General features: G+C 32.9%; 2 protein-coding genes and 1 long non-coding RNA gene across 5 annotated transcripts; 1 reads left to right on the top strand and 2 right to left on the bottom strand.

Annotated features, from left to right (window-relative positions):
* Positions 1-110: 110 nt before the first annotated feature.
* Positions 111-6,040, bottom strand: LOC125061427 (zinc finger protein 28 homolog). 3 transcript variants are annotated; one of them, XM_047666883.1, is made up of 8 exons: positions 5,893-6,040; positions 5,396-5,455; positions 5,104-5,274; positions 4,859-4,969; positions 4,417-4,523; positions 3,683-3,818; positions 2,774-2,833; positions 111-901 (listed from the first exon to the last, which is right to left on the bottom strand). In XM_047666883.1, the coding sequence occupies exons 1-8, from the start codon at positions 5,896-5,898 to the stop codon at positions 269-271; spliced, it is 1,284 nt and encodes a 427-aa protein (XP_047522839.1). In that variant the 5' UTR covers positions 5,899-6,040; the 3' UTR covers positions 111-268. The 3 variants fall into 3 exon arrangements, with proteins under 3 accessions (XP_047522839.1, XP_047522840.1, XP_047522842.1); XM_047666884.1 differs by lacking the exon at positions 5,893-6,040 and adding an exon at positions 5,541-5,857; XM_047666886.1 differs by lacking the exon at positions 4,859-4,969 and having other exon boundaries at positions 5,893-6,032.
* A 2,827-nt stretch (positions 6,041-8,867) lies between these two features.
* LOC125061430 (E3 ubiquitin-protein ligase RNF220) lies at positions 8,868-15,614 on the top strand. Its single transcript, XM_047666891.1, has 8 exons — positions 8,868-9,439; positions 9,945-10,151; positions 10,889-11,020; positions 11,592-11,663; positions 12,311-12,409; positions 13,141-13,206; positions 14,359-14,433; positions 15,121-15,614. The coding sequence occupies exons 1-8, from the start codon at positions 9,095-9,097 to the stop codon at positions 15,211-15,213; spliced, it is 1,089 nt and encodes a 362-aa protein (XP_047522847.1). The 5' UTR covers positions 8,868-9,094; the 3' UTR covers positions 15,214-15,614.
* A 4,599-nt stretch (positions 15,615-20,213) lies between these two features.
* On the bottom strand, positions 20,214-24,183 carry LOC125061441. Its single transcript, XR_007119041.1, has 5 exons — positions 24,047-24,183; positions 23,931-23,946; positions 22,172-22,234; positions 21,182-21,232; positions 20,214-20,290 (listed from the first exon to the last, which is right to left on the bottom strand). It is a non-coding gene; the product is annotated as an uncharacterized LOC125061441 (long non-coding RNA).
* Positions 24,184-27,065: the final 2,882 nt, after the last annotated feature.

Below are 27,065 nucleotides of genomic sequence, written 5' to 3'. Positions count from 1 at the left end.
AAAATTTACTACATGCAAATTATAAAAAAATATTTTTTTTTAAATATTAATTAAACATACTCTAGACTGAAATTTGCTAGGCAACCCATATGGATTATATTTATTGACATATTAAATTAAATATAAAATACGTTTCATTAAATAAGCATCTCGGTGAAGGTCGTTGTATATCGGGATCTTATACTATATATATATAATGTATTAGAAAATCTATAAATCCACAGACTTAAGGATATCAATTGAATATTGCGTGTCAGGCGGTCAATAACTAAATTGAATCTAAATAAACAACTTCAACTGCATTGAGATCATGTTCCAGCAATTCCTGTCCATCCACCACCAATTCCTCCTCAACACAAATCACTTCTTCACTTTTAACTTCGTTCCCTTCACTTCCAAGCCTTTCACCTTTCGAGTCGAGCAATTCGAAGACGCTCTCCTTGCCCATCATTCGCATCAGCTCCGAATATTTCTCTTTCTGCTCGTCCGTCATGTTCAACGGGTTGTGGTATTTTAAATGGTAATTCAAATGGCTGCTCTGCTTGAACCGTTTCTGGCATATGATACACTGAAACGGCGCCACATTTGTGTGCGTGCGCATGTGTTGTTGCAAGTGTACGGATTGACAGAACGCTTTGCTACATATGACGCATTTGTATGGTTTGGATTTTGTGTGTATTCGTAAGTGTTGGTCTAGGCCGGATTTTTGCGTGAAGGATTTAGGGCAGAAGGTGCAATTAAAGGGCTTGTCTCCCGAATGCGCTCGCATGTGTTGGACGAGGCCGCCCTGCTGGGTGAAACGTTTATTGCAAACTGTGCATTGGTATGGTTTTATTTTATTGTGGTGTTTTGTCACGTGGTCGGATAATTCCATGCAGCGTTCGAAGCCGGCGGCGCAAAACTAGAAGTGGGAAATAGAAATAACAATAAATTTTATAACAATTTGTAAAATATTTGGACTACAGTTTGAGCCATAAAAAACCAAATTAGATTTAGTAAATGTGTTATTTTTATGGCAAGAAGAATCAGCCTTCATCGATTTAAGAATTCACGGTGTTTTTACCATACTATTCTATATACAGTGTAAACTCCATGTAACGGCCTTCGATTCAACGACAAACCCCCTAAAGCGTCGACATCACTCGGCTATGGTTGGTTAAGCTGGTCTACCATACAATGTTACACTCTACATAGCATTACACCCACCCTCAATAACGACAAATAAATAAGAAAAAGTACTTTTTAAATTGCCGAAATTAAATAAAACTGCGGAACTTTGTACGTTCTTTTGCCGCTTTACAATAAAGCGGTAAAACTCGACAGTCGGTATCATACGTATCCAACATTTTAAGAAATCCATTATTTTGTTTACAAATTGGGATTGCTTGAGTGTCGTTATATAGAGTTTACACTGTAATTATAAAAAAAAACACGAGCGAGTGTTACAAACACACAAGACAGAAAGTCCATTGGGGTTTAGACACGCTGAATCTTAGGCCAAAACACACATATACCATTAATGTTTTGTTTATCTATCTATTATAAAAAAAGGAATCCCTATTTCCCTTGGTCACTGCATCACGCGTGAACGGCTGGACCGATTTCGATAATTCTTTTATTGTTGTGTTTGTTATTGACAGGAAAATTAGAAAATGTAAGAATACTTAACAACCATACAATTAAAACTTTTTTGACGTAACCTTATAGCGTTTGACATAACATTGACAGAATGTGTGCTGCAAATATTGTCAAAAAGGATGTAAGCAAAATGAATATCGTTTAAAACAAATGCTTCGATCGGAGTTATTATATTCATAAAATACATAAAATAATAATCAATATATTATTTAAAAAAGGTAAAATATGTAATGACTATGCTTATAACTAGATCAGCACACTACATCAAAAAACTTTTAGAAAGGGAGACAAGAAACTGTATGAGCTAATAAGTAGGTATATATATATATATAATTATAATCTTTATATATTTAATTCTTCTGTGAGTGTGTATGTCACTGAACTTCTCTCAAACGACTGGACCGATTTTGATGAAATTTTTCGTGTTTGTTCAAGGGGATCTGGGAATGGTTTAGATTCACAAATCAGCCCGGCAGGTGGCGCTGCAGTCGGTACTTTCATACTTTAATATCCTAATAGCTTGAAATATCATGCAGGACAACGTCTGTCGGGTCCACTAGTATCTTTATATAATTCTGCTGAACGTGTGTATGACACTGAACTCCTCGTAAACGGCTGGACCGTTTTTAATGATTTTTGTATGCGTTTGGGTAACGCCCTGGATGGTTTAGATTCACAAATCAGCCCGGCAGGTGGCGCTGCAGTCGGTACTTTCATACTTTAATATCCTAATAGCTTGAAATATCATGCAGGACAACGTCTGTCGGGTCCACTAGTATCTTTATATAATTCTGCTGAACGTGTGTATGACACTGAACTCCTCGTAAACGGCTGGACCGTTTTTAATGATTTTTGTATGCGTTTGGGTAACGCCCTGGATGGTTTAGATTCACAAATCAGAATGGCAGGTGGCGCTGCAATCAGTACTATCATACTTTGTTTAATACACTAATCGCTTGAAATGTCATACAGTGCGTTTGGGTAACGCCCTATATGGTTTAGATTCACAAATCAGCCCCGCAGATGTCGCTGCAGTCAGTGCTATCATACTTTGTTTGATACACTAATCGCTTGAAATATACAGGACAACGTCTGTCGGGTCCGCTAGTACGTAATAATATTATTAATAACTCACCTGACAAGTGTAAGGTAACTGTTCATTTCCAAGAACAATGGTGAGTGGTTTCTCGCATACCTGAGTACAATAATTTTCTTATCAATTTTAACATTTTATACCAGACTTTAGTCCAAATCCTTGTCTCACCTATTCCCTAATGATCTAGGACTTTGTTTTCCCACCTTTTTTGTCCCATGCCCCATCGTAGCCTTTCTAAAAGTCTTACGTCCCACTGACACACATAATTTTAATACAAAAAAATTTAATTGTTCGTTTAAAAAATCTAATGATAGGTTTCAGGAAGAAATCACTACAAGAAACGAGTGTTGGGTATTTCAAACCCAGTCAGAGTTGTTTCGTGTTTTATTTGTTCTTGTAGTTATATATACATATTATTATTATTTATACAAAGTCTTACATATGGGTATACTGAAAAATAAAAATTGCCTTCATTCGAGTACTATAATTTAAAACAATTTTTTAAGTTATACTTCTTTAGGCGCGTTATGAAAATTGATGAGAGTGAAATTTTACGATGCGCGCGCACCGTGACACAAAATTAACAGAATGAAGTTGCCCACGGAAGATGCTACGGCATTGGACATAATATAAAAACAACATTCCAATAGAATTTATGTTACACTTAATGTAAGAGAATAATAATAAATATTTATTTATTTAATTTTTCAAATGTAAACTGAACTTTATTGACTTTAATGACTCCTTTTCCAGTCTTTGATTATTTAATTGTAATTAATTATTTAAATGCAATCAAAAACTTTTTTTAATAATGCCAAAGAAGTATAACTTCTTACGCGCGTACATAAGTACACGCAGCCTTTTTTTGAATGTGTTATCACGTCCGTTAGTTTTGTTAGGGTATACTGTACCCACCTGGTATAGCATGCCCATATTTGAATTACTCACCTGACACTTGACACCCTTCCTTCGTCGCGTGTGTTCGTCTCTGATATGTGTCGAGTACTCGCAGCAAGAGAAGAACATCTGGTGACATATACTATCGGAAACTAGAGATGATGGCTGAAGACACTCAAAGGGGCCGCTGGAATTTATAATATTCTGGTAAAATCTAGTCTTTGTACCCCAAAGCGAAGTGGTTTTTAGAGATTCGACGTAAATATGACATGTATGTCTGTTTGTTTATTTCGTGGCTCCTAACCGATTACGTTGCGGTTTTGTTTGAGATGGTTTTTAGCTATCATATATATAGGTATGTTTCAAAGTCATCAGCTTTTTTATTAGTTGCAGCAAATATAATGACACTTATAAATTTGATGACTATTAATTTATTACTTTAATTTAATGCTAATAAAAAAAACATGATATTCTATGCCTCTCACAGTACCACAAGGCTCGCAATACTTCAGTGGGCAGCTGGTTCCACATAGGGGCGGTAAGAACGCCTTAAGAAACGCTCAGTTGTAGAACAACGGACGTTGAGGTGATACAGGTAGAATTTTTATCCTACTTGAACTTTAATACATACTAGTGGCCACTTCATCTCAATGGATTAAAAAAATTATCATGAACAGATCTGAGGCCCTGACCTAAAAGGTTAGTTTTTATTTTTGAGATTATGACTAGAGATACATATAAAAAGAACCTAAAAATTTAAAACCCTTTAGGTTAAGAATACTTACGTGATGGCCTTCACTTCTTTAACTTTCTTAACGGCCACTTTCGCCTTTTCTATTTTAGCTCTTTTGGCTTTCTTCTCGCCATCACTTGAATTTGTATCATTTTCATCCTGTAAAATTATATTCAGTATTTAGATACAAACAATTACTACATCACAATTAATTGCCACATTTTAAAGTTCTTGTTTTGAAATCTAAGCTTGAAAAATTACAAATTTTAAATAGAAACATGTCTGCCTTATTGTATTCTACTGTGCATCGCTATGCAGGACCTAAAATATTATATTATTCAACAGAAAGAAAGACAATAGAAATAATGGTAATGCAAATATGATAGTAAAAGAAACTAAAGTTACATCTATTAATATTCTCATATTGGTTTTCTAATTGATTAATTATAATATAAATCAACCTTATCATTTTTACTGAGTGGTTATGAATGTACCTTATTTATGATAAAATCCTGTGCCAAGGCTATGTTCATAATATCTATTGGTTCCACAGAGAGAATTATGTGTTCTGACTCTACATCTTGCATTTCTTTTTTTCTTTTGTCCTGTTTATATATAAAACCAATAAATAAAATCCCCCAGTAGAAGATAAGGCAAGCATATTTCTTTTCCATTACTTTGACTAGAATATTAGTCTAACATCCTAACACGGAAACAAAATATTGGTTGGAATACATACCTTGGAGATTGCAACAGCCTTAATTTTTCTTACACAAATATCTTGGCCACTAAGCAGAGCATCAATGTGCTCAATACGGCTGTGGTTCTTCAATGCAACTTCATTAGCAAAAGACTTATTGCATATACGACATGCCACAGTGTCTTCACTATCATCTGGCAGTGGTACTTTCTGAAAGTAGATACTATTACCATTGCAAGTATAACAATTTACTCGGTCTGTTTGGAAAATGTTTCATGTTGGAAAATATATGAAAACAAAGGTATATTTTTGTAATTTAAAAATATCTTACCTTAAGTCTTGATATTGGAACAACATTAACCATCCTTACTGGTTTTGAATCCATTCTTACCTGTATTATAAACAATACATTATTTATATTCTTTGGAAAGTATTAAATTATGGGAAATACTATATAAATACGATACGATACTAACAAAACCAAAGAATATATAAATCCTCTTATTTAATATAATTAATCATTAAATTATTATACACTTAAATGCGTATCATCTTAATATGGATTTGATATCATAATTAATACAAATTTAAAATATTTTAATTTAGCGGGAAGTAAAAAGTGGAACCAAGAAAAAATTAAAATGTCAAAACTCTTTTTTTTCTCAGGCACAAAGCTTGTATTTTTGGCACTTGTTTTTTTTAAAAAGAAAAAGGTTACGTAAGCCAACCCAACAACTGATTATGGTAATATATGAAACCTATATTACTCTCTTTTAGATTATAACATTTTTTATATGTCTCAGTAAAGTATATATTTGAATAACTTACGGACATTTTTGTTGACAATAGATAAACTTTACTTTTTTTAGAGAACGCCGTAGAAAACCTTTCCGACAATTACTATGAATTTAAAAAAAATTAATATGTCACAATGACTTTTATGGTTGCCAGAATACAGATAAACCGTAGACGGACTATGGTATAGGCAAGGCATCAGCGTACAGCGTGTGAGATAGCGAATGATTGACATAACTTCATAATGCCACTAATATTGCCATGAGAAAAATTTTCCCTATTTTGTGGGGTAATTTTTACTAGAAGAAATACCCCACAAAAAAAACTCAGGGGGTGCTCACTCACTCTATACGCATATTAATCAGTTACGTTAAATTAAACCACACCCGAACACTCTATACAAACGCTGCGTAGTAACTGTTCTACCTAATACGCCACAGACTTTCATTATAGGAAGTGTGTGTAATACACAGACGATGCACAGTTGGAACACTCAACGTTGAGCATTATGCCGCATAATGCGCTCTAGTGCTGTAATTGGAAAACGCACTAGGGCAACCGATTACAATGTGTACAGTGTATATTGGTTAGGTTAGATTTGAATATTATGCCTTTATCAAGTGCTAGCGCCGGTAGCCGTCTCGGCTGCCGCAACTTTTTGCCTATCTCAACTAAAATTTCTCTTGCTCATTCTCGTTTACTTTATATTCTTGATTACGCTGATGTACGTTACCCTGATTTAACTGAGTTGCAGCTTGATAAGTTAGAGCGCTTACAAAATGTTTGCATCAGATTCATATTTGGACATCGTAAATTTGACCATATTTCGGAGTTCCGAAGAAAGCTTAATTGGCTACCCATTCGATTGCGGCGTAAGATACACATTTTACAACTTCTCTTTAATGTTCTTTTCAATCCTAAAACTCCTAGTTACTTAAAGCAAAATTTTATGTTCCTCTCTGGCGGTAGTTTTGACTTGCGTTCCTTAGACAGCCTAATTCTTGAAACTCATATTCATAACTCAGAATTCTATATCTCCTCCTTTACTGTGCAAAGTTTTTTGCTATGGAATTCCCTTCCAATTGATATTAGACGAGCTCAGTCCTTAAATTATTCAAAAAGCTTCTTTGTGATCATTTTCTTTCTGCCTCGTAATTAGCTGCCTCTGCTTTTATATATTAATTATTGTGACTCTGTTAACCTTTTGATTGTATTTTAAATTTTTGTTATTATTGTTATTTTTTCTTTAGACTTTACTTTATTTTAGTTATAGTAACGGGTTATTTTGAGTTTTTATTTTTATTTTTTTGTTAATAATTTTTGCAATTATTCTTGTACTCTACCCTCTGTAGGTGTTTCTATGTCATTGTTCCAAATTAGGGTTGCCTGAAAGAAATTCTGCCTTATAACTTTTGTAACATGTTTTTTTTGTATTTTTGTTATGTCTATGTTTGTGAATAAGGTAATAAAGCAAAAATAAATAACATTGCTTATTCTTAATAATATATATTATATAATATATTGCAAAATACACATTCGAATGAATAATTCTTGAACAAAGTTACTGAGTCGTGACAAAATATGCTACTTACGATGAAAGGTTATGGTTTTCTACGTTCACTAAAGCTTTTACAGCCAATTATGCAACAATTCTCCATGACTGACACTTTAAATACACCTCTTATAAGGATAAAGTCTTAAAATATGGGTTTAACTTTATCCTAGGTTTCACAGATTTATATATAAGCGATGAGAACTTGTTTACCACCGAGCCCTTGGTGATAAATAAAACCCAAAAAAATAAAACCCGATACACAAACAGAGACAGAAAAACTGATACTCTGTTTCGCTCGCACTTAAGTATTTCACGTAAATGCCTACTCTCTTTAGTTATTATTGTTATTTTAGAAGCTCATCTAGTTCTATATTTAAAAAAAAAATACCGGGCGGACATATTAAGTATTACAGATAATATTATTGAGCTATATTAGGATATAGGCAAGCTTAGCTTATTATTTAGTCATCAATGTCACCGTAATAAAATAAAATTACGATAAATCCGAAATTACAGTGCATTTTCCAATTACAGCTCTAGAACCCATTTTGCGGCATAAAGCTCTACGTTGAATGTTCCAACTACAGCAACGCTTCGCACAATTGAGCACTCCCAAAACGAATGCTCTCGCGTGCTTCTCGTAATAAATACCAACACAGTGACAGAAAATTGACCAGTGTTTTTCTTTAAGTTGGCATTTATCGAAATTTTCGTTAGTAAATTTATTTATTGTTAAAAAATTTGTTTCGTCGTAAATTTTGAAAATAATGTAATAAGTTATTTCAAACTGCTAAAAAAAATAAATATAAGTATGGATGAAGGTATAAATAGTTACTTTTTTTATATTTCACATTTAAAATATGATTACAATTTTATTTTAAAATTCGGATCTGTAAACAAATTTATTTTACAGGATTATACTCTTGTAAATATGGCAATGGTTTTGAAAAGTATATAATTTTTTTAGAAATCATTTAAAAAAATTGCTCAAAACGTAAACGATGTAAACTTCTTACATGAAACTATATACTTTACTGTTAATTTAGCTTGTTAAACCCTTATTCTTTAAAGGTTTTCTCTTATTTCAGTAAAAAAAATGTTAATGAAATAATTTGATTATTAAAATAAGCGTAAAAAGTTTTCAACCAATTATTATTGTTAACCACATTATTTATACATTAATGAGGTTGCTAACTCTATTCAGAACATTTTTTTTCAACACTGACTTAGCGCACTCTGCTGATGCATTTGAAAACTAATTCACGTTCCAATTAAGCTTCAGCATTATGCGGCATTGTGCGGCACTGAGTCGCATAATGCTCTGTAATTGGAAAACGCACACGGTGAAGGTATTCTCTTCCTAATCTGTTCAACCGCTTGTGAAATATTTTGATATATTTATTACCTGTATAATTTAAGTGACACAACTTAACGAAACGTCAATGTCAAAACAATAAAAGTTTTCAAGTCAACGTCCAAACTCCAAAAAACTCAACGATTTATTTGTTATTGTTTTGCTGAGTACTTACGATTATTGCTTTTTTTACGTAAATAAACTGAGTAATTATTACATGATAAGTTCTATTAACCGAATCGAAGTTCTAAAAGCTCAATTGAAACCTTAAACACCTGTTTTATTATGAGAAAGCCGTGATGTTTTTAGATTAAACAGCGACTGAAATGTTACCACTTATAGCTTTTAATATGGAGGGTTGTTCAAATTCAAGTAGTTTTAACTCCATTTATGATGTAAATAATGTTTTAAATTGTGTCAGAAATAGGAAAAAGGTTTCCGAGTTGCCTAATTGCCCAGTATGTAGCTGTACGATAAGACAGGGAGAATTAGAGTCGCATTTAGCATTAGAAGTTGAAAAACTGCAAAAAATTACTAGTGGATCGAAGAGGAAATTAAGCACAAATAGCTCTAATATGCCGGTTGCGGGATCCAGCACATTTTACGAAGAAGAAAGTAATGAAGATGTTGAGATGGATGTTTCGGGCTGTCCAGGAAGTGATGTTTACCAAGTAAGGATTCATAATTGTTGCTGTATTTTTGTTACATAAAACACAGATTAAAACAAATTAGCGATTAATTACTGATTCTGTTAAAGCTACTACGCTTTTTAATTTGATGAAACCTTAAAACAATTTTGGAGAGTGATCTTCCTAAAAAGTATGCAGTAAAACTAAATTTCTCCTCGTTGAAATTATAAAAATTTAAATTATGTTATTTCATTGTGTTAACGAAAAACCGTAGTGCCTAGCCATAATGTAGATTTACTAATTTAGATTTCTTTAATAGAAAAATTTATAAAATAATTGATCTGTTTATTTATCAAAAGCATTTTAGTTGTCTTCCCTATAGTACATATTTCCCGTTTTAATATGTAAATAAAATCCCTAAATATAATACTGAAATAAGATTTTCCTTTTAGACTACCAATTCGTAGGAATATTTGTTATATTTATGATTATAGCATTAAACAGCGAAGCCACCAGAACATAGTTTAAACTAGAATTAAATTCTCAGCGTATACATAGCAACCGTCTCAATCGGCTGCGATCACGGCGTCGATCTCCGCCACGCACCGGACAAGGTGAATGTCCAGTGTGCAATGCAACTCGCCCAGTGTCCCGTCTTCACCGACATACATTAAGATGTCTGAAGAGAAGTGGAGCAGAGCTGGATGAACCAGTGCCTGATACAAGCTCTGAAGAAGGCAGCATTGACGTTGAAGTAAGACTAAATTATTATGGTATAATCCAGTGGCACTAAAACCCTAAATGGGTCTCACTTCAAATTCCATGTGTGTCTCTGTCATTTTTCTTTTATAGACAAATATGTGATAAGCCTTCTGTATCAGACCCATATCGATAATAATTTTTTATTTGGGTTGCAAGCCTCTGGCACGGCTATGCTATTTTTATGTCCTAAGAATTATGCATTAAGTCCCAACTCCAACGCCTTTTTAATGTGGTGAAATTTATCTAACAATCACATATATGTGTGTAAAAGGATAGAAGAATACTGAAACAGAATTCAAGAATTTATAATTCAAATAGGATGTGTTCACATACATGTAGCTACTAAATACAAATAAGCCAAAAAGGCAATACACATTCAGGGCCATCTAAAACTAGGCTGGGGCACACAAGAATTTGGGGCCTTTTTGGAAAGTAAAAAAATTTAAGCTAATTTTAGCTAATTATAATAAAATTTTTTTTACTAAGGTGGTTAAATACAGTATGATATATTCTGTCGAAATTGTCGATCCGTCGGGGCCCCCGAATATGGGGGCCCTGTGTGCCCTTATGGTGAAGACGGAATTGTACACATTGAAACTCAAATGAAACACTGTTTTTAAATTTAAAAAAAAAAAGAAAATGTAAAACATTTATAAATTATTATTTTTACTATAAATTACTAAGACGCGTAAATTTTAAAGTTCGATTTGTATTTTTGGTTTATTTCAGAATGATGAGCCCTCGGGTTTTGGTGCTGAATACCAGTGGTGCGGAGAGTGGCGAGTGAGGGCCACTGCTCTGCAGGACGCGGACTCACGGCCTGGTACTAGTGTACGGCGAGCGTCAACCGATCACGCGCTGGTTAGTATATGTCAATACAATTTAGCATATTAGTTTAGTCAAGCATTTTTGAAGTTATCCTTTTTTTGGCACGTTTGGGAAAAAATGATGAGAGTAAATTCTTGCGCGGGCGCACCGTCACAAAAAACCGACACCCTGAAGTTAGCTATATTCAACATTTTAGTTTTTTCTTATTGTTAGTATCGTTTTTTCTACAAACTAATGAATAGATTTTTATTTTGTTACGCCAAAAAAGTATAACGTCTAAGGCGTGTACATAAGTGCAAACACGTTTTGTTTATATTGTATTGGATATATAAATAGGAATAGGCTTCCGGAAAGTGTGATTAGTGCACCATCTGTGAACCTAAAAATAGATTGGATAAGTTTCTCCAAATCTCATAATACACGCTCATCAGCTTATTAAAAGCTGCCAGTGTGTTAAGTAAATAATAATAATAATAATAAACAGCTTAAATATAAATCTTTTCATTAATTAAGGGGAATTACGGCTATGTCTGGATGGAATTAGAATCAATGAAATTAAGATTAAACAATTATTAAAAAAAAAAATTTACTTTCTTTATTTTAGGTAGTAGATGATGACGAGGACACGGCGTTGTATGGACCGCCTCAGTACTCACCTTCAAGGATAGCGCCTGATGTAAGACGCACTTCTACTATTACTATTACTTTCTATGAATTCCTGATTTAAATTTATTTGTAATCCTATATAATTCTAAATTCAAATTCATGGGAACTATTTGTACTTGACCCATTCTAAATTCAAATTCATGGGAACTATTTGTACTTGGCCCATTCTAAATTCAAATTCATGGGAACTATTTGTACTTGGCCCATTCTAAATTCAAATTCATGGGAACTATTTGTACTTGGCCCATTCTAAATTCAAATTCATGGGAACTATTTGTACTTGACCCATTCTAAATTCAAATTCATGGGAACTATTTGTACTTGACCCATTCTAAATTCAAATTCATGGGAACTATTTGTACTTGGCCCATTCTAAATTCAAATTCATGGGAACTATTTGTACTTGACCCATTCTAAATTCAAATTCATGGGAACTATTTGTACTTGACCCATTCTAAATTCAAATTTATGGGAACTATTTGTACTGGACCCATAATAAATTCAAATTCATGGAAACTATTTGTACTTGACCCATTCTAAATTCAAATTCATGGGAACTATTTGTACTTGACCCATGCTAAATTTAAATTGGGTTTATAGGAAATTTAATTGATTAGAGAGATGTTATGAAAATAACTTTTAATTAATATACTCCAGGCAGATACTTCCAAGTCGAGTGAAAATGAGAGTGAGTCTAACGGAATAGAACTACAAATTGAGAAGAAAACGAATGGGCTGGTAGAAGCCAGCGCTGAGGTATATATTTGATAAAACTTTAAAAATACTCCTATGTGCAGGTACCAAACATTGTTACCAGCCTGCTATTTTATCTTGTTCAAATATTTATAGAGTGGAAAGAGAACCGGCTGTTATGGAAATCAATATAATAATTATTTGTTATGCTTCATTTCATTTATTCACAAAAATTACATTTCAAATTATGAATATAATTATGTAAAAGTGTTGTCTTACTGTGTTTTTTGCACAGGCTCTTTGTATTTTATGAATTGTCAATATCATATTAAGAAGGTTTATTAGAAATTGTTTTAAATCACTTCATGTTAAATATCTTTTTTGTTAGTAAATGTAATGTTGCTAGAATACAAATAAATTAAAACAATAATATAAAACAACAGCTTACAATTTAAGTTAGGGCCAGCGGTGAATGCTAAAAAAAACAAAATTATTAAAATTACTTTAGATAATTACTACAACAATAATTGATATTTAAATAAATATGAAAATTGAATCGGCCCGAGAGAGGGCAAAAGAACGATATGTTAGGTTAATATTAAAATTATTATTTGTATTAATTTTCGACACTTAATATTTTAATGACAATTAAATTCATTAAATTCCTAACATATTTTATTTTTCCCTCCCTCTAAGTATCGTAAATCTATAGTTTTAGATTTGTATAAATATGAACAAGAGTTAAAAATTGGTTTGCCAAAGATTAATGTGTAAATAATTTTAACAATTTTCAGACACGCATACAAGCGCTGAAAATGAAAATAAAAGAATTAGAGAAAAAACAAAATTCAGGACTAGAGGTGAGTTACTTCACAAACATTTCTCAGATTTATTTTGTTTTAATGAAGAACAAATATGATAAAATATATCACTTGATTATTTATATACAGTAGATTTCATTTATTACGGACCTTGGTTGTAGCGACCATTTAGCTATAGCGACGTTTTAAGTTGCATGAATTTAAAGCATAAGTACAAAATTTTTATAGCTATAGCGACTATCACTAAATAAATTCAAAGCCCTCGTTAAACGAAAATTAATCAACAAAGCTTTTTATAAATTTGAGGACTACTTAAATGATCCTAATCCTTGGGATTGAATTGCTCCAGTTCAAACAATTTGTATGACAATACTTGGCGATTAAAAAGAGTGGCGGAAAGTTTCTTGCCAGTTCTTCTTACCCGCTCTACGCCCTTGACTTGCGAACTGGTAGTAAATGTAAATTTACAATTAATTTAACTTGACAATTCAAAAGTGTACTTGGTTACCCACTTGAATAAAGATATTTTGAGTTTGAGTTTGAGTTTGACTATGGATGTAAGGGACTGCTTTTAATAGTCATTTGTAACAAATTCCTGTAACCCAAGCAGATATTGCGACCGGAGTCGGCCTCCAAAGACACATTCTTAACTTTTATATACAATCACACAGTTGGTCAGCAAATGTGGAGACCTGTGCCTTTTGTTTATAGATATTGGCTAAGTAGGTAAGCGTGTACGTTTCGGAGTTAATCACATGTATATAGATCGAAACTCTTTTTTTAAATAAATTAGATCTACACCAAAAACAAAATAAAACGTGTGTGTACTTATGTACACGCGTTAGAAGTTATACTTATTTGGCATTATTAAAAATAGTTTTTGATTGCATGCAAATAATTAATTACAATTAAATAATCAAAGACTGGAAAAGGAGTCAATAAAGTTCAGTTTACATTTGAAAAATTAAATAAATAAATATTTATTATTATTCTCTTACATTAAGTGTAACATAAATTGTATTATTATTCGAATGTTGTTTTTAAATTATGTCCAATGCCGTAGCATCTTCCGTGGGCCACTTCATTCTGTTAATTTTGTGTCACGCGCGCGCATCGTAAAATTTCACTCTCATCAATTTTTCATAACGCGCCTAAAGTAGTATAACTTCAAAAAAATACGTTTTATTTCAGGCGAAGTGCTTGATCTGTCTGGGGCCTTACACGTCGCCAGCAGTCTCCATACAGTGCTGGCATGTCTACTGTGAGGTATACATTTTCATATTGTATTTAATGTATTTTTTTTTAGCATTGGTGCTATAACCTCTTTAGGTCTTGGCCTCAGATTTCTGAATCTGTTTCATGATCATTTTTAAATCTAATAGGCAAGTAGGTGATCAGCCTCCAGTGCCTGACACACGCCGTCGACTTTTTGGGTCTAAGACATGTCGGTTTTCTCACGATGTTTTCCTTCACCGTTCGAGCAAATGTTAAATGCGCACATAGAAATAAAGTCCATTGGTGCACAGCCGGGGATCGAACCTAGACCTCAGGTCGCACGCTGAAGCCACTAGGCCAACACATATTACAATTTTTTTTGTAAAGGAACTTGAATATATTTTTATAGACCTCATGTTATATCACCGCCACTCAATACCGGATAGCTCATGAGTGCGTTGTCGTAACTTATTTTCTAAATTAATGCCGAAATAAATTTAGCCTATATCATATTTATTTGCGACACTTCGATATAATGTATTATAATGGTGAAAAGTAGTTATTTAATACAAAAGTACAAATCGTTCTTGAAAATAAGTATAGAAGAGAGATTAGCCATATATTTATATATATATCTATATTATTTTATAGACTTTTACTAATTTTTCTATAGACAATATTGTTAAAACAAAAATTATTAATACTGAGTCTAAAGAATTGTATTACGTTATTTTTCAGGTGTGTTGGTTGGAATCTTTGAAAGCGAAGAAAATATGTCCGCAATGCAACGCTATAACAACAGCCGGACATTTGAGACGGATTTACATGTAACGGACACAAAAGTGTGGATAGGTCTCCCATCATTATCGAATTATTCCACCATTTTGAAGCCAAATTTTAACGAACATTTATAAAATATTTATTATTTGAATATAAAAGATGATTTAACAGCTTAAATTGGATTCCCTTCATCGTGTTAAGGTATAGGTTCTGTAAAGAATCTTCGTTAAAAAGTACCAATTTTTCTCTTGTTAAGCTGATACGGGGTTTTATAGCTATAAAAGGCACCTTGGACACTCATTTTAATGGGTTAAGCTTAGGTTTCGTAGAAAAGCGGTGCCGTTAACTAACGGCCGTAATGTAGTGTTGGGTGACGTCACCCATACGTTGTCTATAAATAACATAGGAGTAGATTTCCTTGAGAACGTTGAGTGTCACCGTAACGTCAAATAGCGGTGCTGTCATTTGTATGACAGCCGTCATAGCGGAGATAAACATTAGTTCAACGTTTTTCGCGTGTAGTGGTGCCCATATTTAATTAATACAATGAGTGGAAACGTGACTTGGACGAGCGAAAATGATTGTTTTTTGCATTATGTTAAAAACGACGGCCGTTAGTTAACGGCACTGCTTTTCTTGGAAACCTAAGCTTTAAATTTGAAAGGTTTCATCAAAGTTATCAAGAGTGTAACTTTAATAAGTATGGTTTAAATAATTGCTCAAGTCCGAGTTCTATATACAAACAATTATGTTTGACAAATTATTAACATACTAGGATTTTCATACAAATTCAAGTTAATTATTTTGTCAAAGTACAGCTGCTATAAGCTTATAATATATATTCTATACCTTTCCAAGATATACTTGATAAAGTATTATTTTCTAAGAATTATATTTGCCATTTGAAAAATAAATGTTATTGAGTGTATATGTTAACGTAAAATTGTAAATACCGTTAGATTGTAATTTATCTCGCGAGATTATAAACTGTCGAATTGACATATATAAAAGGGAGTAAGTTTTCAAAAAATAAAAATATTGATTTTATTTGTCACGGTCAGGATTATTACTTAATATGTTTGTAAATATGTCTTTGTATGTCGAATTTTAATACTGAATCGGAGTTCAACTGCGTCATCGAAATATTTTGCCTTGGCGCAATAACGGTCGGTAGTATTTTTCAAGAATAATTTAGTTGAAAATATGAAAACTACTATATTAAAATATATAACACTTAAATTGTGTACCAACTATCCTTACTTGGTTATTACGATAAAAGGTGATGCATGCACCATGAGCAAATGTGGTGTTAAAACAATTATTTACATGTAAAAAAAAGGGTGCGTGTACTTATGTACGCGCGCAAGAAGTTATACTTTGGTATTATTAAAAATCAAATTCTTCAAAACTTCAAAATAAAATGTTATCTATACTTGTACGTTTTTACTGTTTGAGATAAAAATGTGGAGCACCGCACTTAATTAAATGGATACATTAACTAACAGTAAAATGTATGTATAGACTCAGATGACTCGTATTGAAATTGAAAAATGAGCCCGGCCAAAAAGGTTTGCCATCTCTGTCATGTCAAATAATGATAGCTGTCAGAGTTCTACGGAATTCAAAATCAGAGTATATAGTCCCTAATTTGTCAATGGTTTTTAAGATCTTGTCAAAATAGCCTATTATTAATTGAACGATTGACATGTTTATTGTGAATTTGTATATAGAACTCGGCCCTAAGTATTAAATTAAGAATAAACAATTGCCTTCCGTGAAGATATACAATAATGTATAGTAATTTGTAAATAAAATTATTTGTCTATATTTTGTCTTTCATTCAAAATAGCCGATTTATTATCATCGAGTAGCGTTACTACCATGACTCATCCTTAGATTGTATCTATTCCTTTGATAATTTTTCTTTTATAGCCAAATAGGGGGTTCGTATGTCCGTCGTTCCGCAACTGAGCGTTTTGCTGCGCATCACCACTATGTGGAACCAGCTGCCCACTGAAATATTTCCGAACCAATTCGACTTAAGGTCCTTCAAGACAAGAGCGTACCAATTTTTAAAAGGACGGCAGCGTATTTGCGAGCCCTCTGGAGTATCATTTATTATCTAAAAAAACAGCCTTTAAGCCTGATACTTGTTTTTAGGTCGCCGGTTTATCACGATGTTTGCTTTATCTGTATGAACAAGTGCTCGTAGAAAAATATACAATTGGTACACGGAAATTGAACGCTCGACCTTCTTTGAGACTCACTGTAATCAATAAATTCTACGAAATTGGTTACTGTTATCTATATCTTATATAAATTACACTTTACGTTGTTAATCCGCTATGGACTCCTAAACTACTTAACCGATTTCAATCAAATTTGCACACCGTCTGCAGTTTAATCTAACTTAAAAGATAGGAATAGCTTACATCTTAATTTATACCTGCAATATTTTATTGCAAATTATTTGTTTATTATTTGTCAGTCTCAATTCTAACAGATGGCGCTGTGTTGGAAGTACCAAAGTTTCACATAAGCTACAATTTATGCCATAACTACCCAAAAAGCATGGTGGTTTCGTTTCCCTTGAATCTTTACTACTATGTTATATAACAAAATCCTGAGCCACAGCAACGCTTGGCCGAGTCTGCTAGTAATAATATATACATATATAGAAGTAAGAACAGTAATGCCTCCTATAAGCGATTTCCGTCACCCATATAACGCGGTATTTCCCCCCTATATCACGGAATTTTCTCAAGTTAAATTTATAATAATTTTTGGAAGTGTTTCAATTGTGTTATCAAATTAAACGAAATAACTTTATTAAATTCATGTTAGTTTTTGAATTGTTCAAAAATACTGTTTTACGAGTAGACACCTACAACGCGATTTCCTATAACGTGATCCGGGTCTACCGCGTTATAGAGGGGATACAATGTGTAATAATTCAAGTGTACTGTCTGAGCAACGGCCAGTCATTCCATACATCAATGGCTCTAATATTGACATGATATATTTAATAAAAGTAGAATTAAAACCCAGTACTGATATAATTAAATTATTAATACAATTGATTTATTTTTTATAATTTGTGTTTTTTTATTATTTGATTTCGCTAGTCGTGTCCACATATAGGGATGAAAACGTTTTTATTTTTGTATATATCTAATATCTATCTAGTACACAAAAATAAAAACGTTTATAATAGGTTTTAATATCGTTTATCCAATTTTATGGTCCAAATAATAAAATTAAAATTGTTTTCACTGTTTGTTTAAGAGTCTGCATGTTAATGTATTATTGTACTTTATTTATTCAAGTGATACGAGAGTTAAGCAACACTCAATAGGTAGGATAACAGGTTACTTAGGATATCTATAGGTCGGCAACGTTTACGAATCCAATTTAATTACTAAAGGGCCGTTCAAGTATTACGTATCCATTTACTGCAATTTATCCCCCCTCCCTCCTTTCTCTTGTCAAAAGTAAGCAAAGCTCTCAAAAATAATAGTACATAAACGTATTAATTTTTTGTAGGAATCCTCGGAAATGCATTTCGTTTTTAAGCATAGTCAATGTGTGGATAATATATGTAAAAATGGAAATAATAGGTTAGAGAAAAAGTTTTCGCATTTTTTAAGAAAATTCACAACATTTTTTAATATACATAGTTTATTTACATTTAACTAAAGTATGTAGGTACCTTTTTGTTGGACAACTTTGTGCCATCTTGTAGGTAGGGACATGATCCCATTTCTATAGAAAATTTGGGGCTTCTGATCAAAATACCGCGACAATTGGTTTTGGCAGTCCTCTCGTGAAGTTAACCTGACATCGCCTAAAGAATTCTGAAGAGCCCGAAACAGGTGGAAATCTGAAGGTGCTAGGTCAGGACTATACGGCGGATGCATTAACACCTCCCAGCCAAGCTCTCTTAATTTTTGCTGAGTGGCTAAATATGTGTGAGGTCTAGCGTTATCATGATAAAAAACCACACCCCTTCTGTTGATTAATTCCGGACGCTTTCTCTCAACTTCTTGCTGTAATTTCATCAGTTGTTCGCAGTAGAGTTCAGAATCGATGGTCCTGCCTGATAGTAACAGCTCATAACGAATGATGCCCTTCCAATCCCACCACACACACAGCATCACCTTATTGCGAGTTAACCCGGGTTTCGCCATAGTCTGTGAAGCCTGACCGGCCTTTGACCACGACCTTTTTCGCACGTTCTTGTCGTACGCTATCCACTTTTCATCACCAGTTATCAGCTTCTTCAAAAATGGTTCGGTTTCGAACCGAACCGTCGTAATAAAGAATCACAAATGAATACACGGTTCATTAGGTATCTTTCAGTGAGCTCGTGAAGTACCCAAATATCGAGCTTTTTTGTGTACCCAGTTTTTTTCAAATGCGCCAAACTAGTTTGTGGTCAATTCCTAGTTATTCGTAACTACTGATATGCCGATCTTGCTCTCACTTTTTTTTTAATTACTGTTGACGTAATCACCAAGTAAGAAGCTCAAAGACCCTCCCACCCCCCATAGTGCTTAGGTTGGTTTAATTGGTTCGCTTTTAGTGGTGGAAAAAAGGGTACCAATTCGCAATTCTTCACAGGCGGGCAACGCACTCGAGCTCTCTGGCATTGAGAGTGTCCATGGGGGGCGGTAAAAAAATATCCAGAGCATGGTCGTCGCAAGCTTTCGTAATCGTATAAATTTGTAATGAAACAATTAAAATCCTAATCATAATTCAATGTGTTTTTGTTTTATCAAACTCGAAGCACCTATTCTGGCAGGTTACCATACTTGATGTCTCTACGTCTACATAGAAGGATTCATTGTTATTATTAATCCTATACGATCGTAGGAATATGTTCTTCATTCTTGATATACGGGTCTAGAAAGAAGAATTGTTTTTATAAGGACTGTGTTTGTCACGGGTCATCGATAACAAAAGGTTTTGTAAAGAAATAATGAATTGTGATCAGTAAAGACTGTACTATGTGGAATACGAAACTTTTAGGTAGGTTATACAAAAAACAAAAATCAAATTCAAGATATATATTTCTAATTAAGCATGTCACGTTTCTGGATAAATGTTGGACGTTGCATGTTTTCCGTCTCTGTAAAAAAATAAAAATGGATTAATAATAATTCATTTACTATATTTTACGGTATCTATAATAAATTGGTAATTAGGGGTAATCACTGAATGTATTGAATCGATATTTAAAACTATTTTACTAAAGCTATGGTATCTGTAAGATTTTACAAGGTATGATGGTCCGAAGCCGGGGTGCGCCACAGAGAATTTTAATTGGTGCCCAGCCGGGGCTTGGACCTACGACCTCAGAGTTGTAAGTATCACGGTGGGTCGGTACGGAATAAGTTTAAGGAATTAAATATGATGACACTATCTGGTCAATATATTCTTGAAGCCTTGTTGTATGTCCAAAAAAATATAAACGATTTTAAAACAAATGGTGACTTTCACCAGTATAATACGAAATAGAACTAATTTGAGTGTACGACCAACCAGGCTCCAAAAGATAAACCACTCCTTATATGGAAATTGTATTCGTTTTTACAACAAACTCCCAAGCGAAATTAGAGTATTATCACTAAATAAATTCAAAGCCCTCGTTAAACGGAAATTTATCAATAAAGCGTTTTATAAATTTGAGGAATACTTAAATGATCCTAATGCTTGGGATTGATTTGCTCCAGTTCAAACAATTTGTATGACAATACTTGGCGATTAAAAAGAGTGGCGGAAAGTTTCTTGCCAGTTCTTCTTGCCCGCTCTACGCCCTTGACTTGCGAACTGGTAGTAAATGTAAATTTACAATTAATTTAACTTGACAATTTAAAAGTGTACTTGGTTACCCACTTGAATAAAGATATTTTGAGTTTGAGTTTGAGCCACTATCGCTATTCGCTATTGAAGAAACTTATGTTATCTGATGATAAGGCCCAAAAAGGATGGTAGCGCACTGATTAAATAATAGGTTTACCTTATATAGCCGATCCTAGGGGTTTTGTCAACTTGTCGATGGATCCAAGACCTAAAAGAATAATTATTTAATAATGTATTCATATTAAGGCGCTTATAAAGCTTAGAGTTAGATTTAGTTTACAGTTTACGTAATAAGTGAGTGAATAGAAACGTTGAGATCGCCTTGTTTACGCATTTAGGGAATTGTATGTTCAGAAGGACTATACATTCAAATCTTGATTACACTAAAGCGAGAATTCATTTCAATTTGACGTAATTAAGTGCGAGCAAACTTGGCAAGTGCACTGCATTCTACTGAGACCTGAGCGGTATACGGGCTCACCTTAAATCTCAATTAGTTATTCATTCTTAATCCTAATTATCATTGAAAGGCAATATTTTTTTTTGGAATGGTATCTCGCCGTTGGCCTGTCGGGTCTTGACAGCTCAGCTCGGGCTATTTTGGCGAGCTTAGCTCGGCCGTAACGGACTTTTCCCGCGGCTAGCGCATAGACGTCTCCTGCGAGACTCGGACCTCGGTTTGGGCCATGGCGAAAAGAAGAGAACAAAGTTAGTTAGCCATCTATGGGGGGTGTGACTCTTATTCGCGCTATCGAGCCTAACAATTAAAATTATGTTACGTTCTTAAAGCTCCTATTCTACTAAAGCCACTCTGAATAATCGATTACCAATAATGCCAAAACTAAAATTGGCAAACGGAGCGTATATTATGACGGCGTCTAATGATGATTATGTACTGCCATTATCGGTGTCGCAAACATAGAATTATGTCCGTACGAAAACTAAAACAAAATCAGCCTAGCTATTTATGTTATAAGGCTGCCCTTGCTATTTATACATATTCGTTAGATTATATTCTATTGCCATTGCTAGCACAGTATTTGTTACCATGGTTACCATTACTTTTGAATGGACATGACATTACTATGGTAACAAACACGGATTCAGCTTTACGTGATTTACAGTTTCGCCTTATATAAGCACTCACCAGGAACATCTTTTACTACACTGGGAGGGTCGAGAGCGGATTTGACGAAGTCCCCTGCTGGATCTATTAAAATATTAAATTAATTTATTTGTATTCTATACAAAGAAAATTATCGAGAAAGAAGGTATGTATTTCTGTCGTTGAAAATTTTAACACAGTTTAATTGGTTTCTTTAGACAAATCAACACAGCAATCATGACGGGATAATTAATTTTGTTTGCTGTCTTGTCTGCTTCCGGTTGGTAAAATCGATAATTTTAAAAAATACAGATAGTAATAACTTGCTTTAAAAAAAAGCATATTATCTTGTTTTTAAATGGTTTTATTTAGCTCACCCCGTTTGTTTTATTTATTCTTGGGTCAAATTTAGTAATTCAAATTTCACCCTCTTCCTGTCAACCGATTAATCTGAAATTTTGTATACACTTTGGATTTTGGTGACAATACAATAAACTAAATAAATAAAATAAAAATAAATAAATATTATATAATATATAAATATATATATATATATATATATATATTAAAAACTGTATCTATTTTATTAATTAAATATATATTATATTTATATTATAGAATTGATTTATTTATATAAACTAACGAGCAAGGAACGTTGCAATAACGAAGCACTAAATGAATTAAACAGAACGCGAAATAAAAACTAAAAACTAGAAAATAAAAATAGGTAAAAAAACTTTTTAAGTTAAACGGTTTTATGTTAAACATACATTGCAATGTTTAAGATAAATGTACTAAAAACCAAAAAATAATAAAATAGATACAGTCGTGGGAATTATAAACATATGCATAGACTAGACTAAAATAAAACCGTAGGGCACGTCAATTGTCTACAAATTATCGACTTAATGTGCGATAGAAGAATCGTTTAATTCGTCGTTAAAATAGGCAGTTGGCCCGCAGACGGTTAGGAAATTACTTACTATTTTCTTATTGACGTGCCCCACGGTTTTATTTTAGTCTAGTCTATGCATATGTTTATAATTCCCACGACTGTATCTATTTTATTATTTTTTGGTTTTTAGTACATTTATCTTAAACATTGCAATGTATGTTTAACATAAAACCGTTTAACTTAAAAAGTTTTTTTACCTATTTTTATTAATGATAAAGAATGGATCGGCAAGATTGTACGTGGCAGGGATATAATTTTAGTATCTCTTAAAAAGTCTTTCTAAGTCTGGATCTTAACCGATGCTATAATTCTTCTAGGCGAGCTTACATTTAATAATTTGAAATAAATATAAAAGAGAAAAAGTAATATAAAATTTTGTGACATTTAAGATTATCTGGAGAATTATTTAGGGTTGTAAAAACAGAACAATCAGTGCTAAATATAAAGTTAGCTCGTTAAAAGTTACTAGCATACTTGGATTATCGGGCCGAATTGTTTAATTTGTCAAATGTTACATAAAACTGGTTAGCTTCTCGAATAAGATATATATATGTATATATATATCTTCTATCTAATGTAAATTCTTAAGGACGAGAAGATTCGAATTGGCTGTCTTATGATACTTTCATTAAAGTTACTTGTTATAAGGCTACAAATTTTATTCTAATGCCGAGGTCAGCATATTGTTGAAGAAAATTCTCGAATTTACAGACCGAAGTTTTATGCAGTTTTCGTTGATGTGTGTTTATGGAAAAACTTACCACGGTCTAGTGCAAAATAAATATTTTAAAATAAAAACATCCCTCAAACTGAGGGGTAAGTATAAGATCTTAAAAATGAACTTACCAAGTGGTAATGCAAGCTGAAAGCAACAGAAAGCTGTGTTATATACCTTTTATAAAATTATTTTAGACAAAATTAATAATATTGAGAAAAATTATTTCGTGTCAATTTATACTTACAGCGGTGCAGAATAAAACAATGAAACAAAGAAAAAGCAATGCTTTCATCATTTTGCTGTTATTATTAAGATACTTGCTTTAATAATGTTCTCTACCGGAAATGCATCTAGTATATATACGACGATAAATATGGCGCAAATGCACCTGAGCAAACGTATTGTCTGTAGTCATATTTTTCAAAATAAATTCTTTTCCCATGACGTCTGTTCTATAATTTGGGATCTTTAAGAAATAATACGAATTTGAACAATAAATATATATTACATCCCCGGCATATATGTTACATCTGGTAAATTACTATACTTATAATTACTAACCAGTCAAAATATTTAACAGATTACACATTTGGTGTGATTGAGGCACTAGAACATTCTAAATTTTATTGAATCTACGTTGCATAATTCTTTGTGAAAGATTTTGTCAGTGTGTCTCGCTATGCTTATTGGTTTATTTATAAAATAAACGATAACTGTTATTAAGGTTACTGTCGTATGCAATTTATAATGAATTTTGTTTCATATAGTAGTCACCTCAGTAGAGTGCCTAGGATAATTTTAGGTACAATTGAACACTAATATGTTTAGGCCGTGGCGTTCAAGTGTTAGTTGGCGCCTGGTAAATAATACCGGTGATCCCAGAGCTGGTGCTTTCCTCGATCAACGAATAAGTATTGACAGCGAGGAAATTCTGCCAGCGTTAAAAGTACAGATACCGGCAAACATCTTGAACAAATGTCCTTGCATACGCAGAAGCGATTTTTAGGTATCACTGTGAGGGCGGCGGGAGAGTGACGTGTCGATCGCGTGATTAGTAAATCAGTTGACGTTTGTGTCCCGAGCTGCGTCCATGTTCCTTTGCCTCCTAAAGACACTGGCGTTCAGTAAAATTATGCCAAAAGGTGAAAGAAATTGAAAGAGAATACATGAAAAGTGATCATGTGGTAGATTTAGTTACGGACCAATTCGTTATTTATGCTGACGATGATAGTGAGTCCGAGGATGACGATGATGAAAAAGACAGTGATGGCGATGAGCATCATGATAACTCAATCTCCCCTGAACCTAGACCAAGTATTAGCTCTGCTAATGACCTAATGGAAGATCTTTTTATTTTTTTAAAGTTATCTACGTAAAAAGTATTCTACAGTTAAATAAAATAGTTAGACACTGTATGTGCACGATGCGCAAACTTTCCCCCACTCCCTTGTTTAATGCTCAAGATGTATGCCGGTATCTGTACACTGCCTCAGTGACCAAACTTTTTAAATTTGTTTAAATTTTCTATTTATATATATAATATTGTTAATACTGTATATATTATGAAGGCAAATACATCGACAACAATGGTCTGTAGACAGTTTTTGGCCTTGTAGAACAGATGTTGGCGTTTTGCGCGTTACATTTGACTATCGATTTCATAAATATTTGGAATTAAATATTAATCCATAAAAATTTATTGCGACGTTTTAAAGTACGCATCAGTCTCTTTAGATCACAGCGTCGAATTCGATAGAAAGAAACGGAATACTTTTGTTTTATGGGTCACTATTTTCTTAGAGTCTGGCTAACGAAAGTTGATACTGGATTTTTTTGCAAACTTTTTATATGACAACACTAAAGTTAGTACGGTCAAAATGTATTGATATTTTTTTATTTTAAATAAGAACATATTAGTTTTAGTTACTTTAGTGCGTTTTCCAATTACAGCACTAGAGCGCATTATGCGGCATAATGCTCAACGTTGAATTTTCCAACTACAGCAACGCTTCGCACAATTGAGCACTCTCAAAACTAATGCTCTCGCGTGCTTCTCGCAATAAATACAAACACAGTGACAGAAAATTGACCAGTGCTTTTCATTAAGTTGGCATTTATCGAAATTTTCGTTGGTAAATATTATTTATTGTTGAAAAATTTGTAAGGCTTTCGTTTCGTCGTAGATTTTGAAAATAATTAAAGTTATTTCAAACTGCTAAAAAATAAATATAAGTATGGATGAAGGTATAAATAGTTACTTTTTTTATATTCCACATTTAAAATATGAATACAATTTTATTTTAAAATTCGGATCTGTAAACAAATTTATTTTACAGGATTATACTTTTGCAAACATTGCAATGGTTTTGAAAAAGTATATAATATTTTTAGAAATCATTAAAAAAAAATTACTCAAAACGTAAATGATGTAAACTTCTTACATGAAACTATATATTTTACTGTTAATTTAGCTTGTTAAAACCTTATATTCTTTAAAGGTTTTCTCTTATTTCAGTAAAAAAATGTTAATGAAATAATTTGATTATTAAAATAAGCGTAAAAAGTTTTCAACCAATTATTATTGTTAACCACATTATTTATACATTAATGAGGTTGCTAACTCTATTCAGAACATTTTTTTTTCAACACTGACTTAGCGCACTCTTCTGATGCATTTGAAAACTAATTCACGTTCCAATTAAGCTTCAGCATTATGCGGCATTGTGCGGCACTGAGTCGCATTATGCTCTGTATTATGCTTGATTATTAGCCAACGGTTATGAATTTAAGAAAAACAAAAAGAATGTTCATTATTAATTGAGCGGTATGATATGCTGCATGGAGACATCGCTTTTTGCGTACCATGGAAACGTGCAGAAGGCAAGCCAATAATCTACTTAGATGAAACTTATGTCCACAAAACCTATAAGCCTAAAAAGTCAATGTTTCAATTTACTAAGTCAAAGTATCAAAGTGAGTTGTTCCAACTTTCCTTTTTACTTTAGGTCTGCCATGCTGATATTTTTTAAATTTGCCGCGCTTTTTCAGTATCAACTTTCATTAGCCAGACTTTACGTTATTATATCGCTATCGTTAATCGTTACAGATTATCAAACCATCATAATGCATTTTAATGCAATGAATGATCTGAAGTTTAACTCAAAATTAAATTTACACCCAAATTCTTCCGGAATACTATTTCGGTCCCTACGTATATAAAGACCTGTCAAAATTGTATTTTTTTTTTAATTTCAATTTTGGCT

This window comes from Pieris napi, chromosome 23 (assembly GCF_905475465.1).
Source record: "Pieris napi chromosome 23, ilPieNapi1.2, whole genome shotgun sequence".
Taxonomy (NCBI): domain Eukaryota; kingdom Metazoa; phylum Arthropoda; class Insecta; order Lepidoptera; family Pieridae; genus Pieris; species Pieris napi.
This window is presented reverse-complemented; position numbering and strand designations above follow the sequence as displayed.

Bases quoted from the DNA above. Each gene is read 5' to 3' on its own strand.
- LOC125061427 (XM_047666883.1), bottom strand. The intron at 5,275-5,395 runs GTAAGATATTTT...ATCTACTTTCAG, and splicing joins TTCCAATATCAAGACTTAAG to AAAGTACCACTGCCAGATGA. The intron at 4,524-4,858 runs GTACATTCATAA...ATAATTTTACAG, and splicing joins AGGATTTTATCATAAATAAG to GATGAAAATGATACAAATTC.
- LOC125061430 (XM_047666891.1), top strand. From the start codon at position 9,095: ATGTTACCACTTATAGCTTTTAATATGGAGGGTTGTTCAAATTCAAGT. The intron at 9,440-9,944 runs GTAAGGATTCAT...TTAAATTCTCAG, and splicing joins CAGGAAGTGATGTTTACCAA to CGTATACATAGCAACCGTCT. The intron at 14,434-15,120 runs GTATACATTTTC...GTTATTTTTCAG, and splicing joins GCTGGCATGTCTACTGTGAG to GTGTGTTGGTTGGAATCTTT.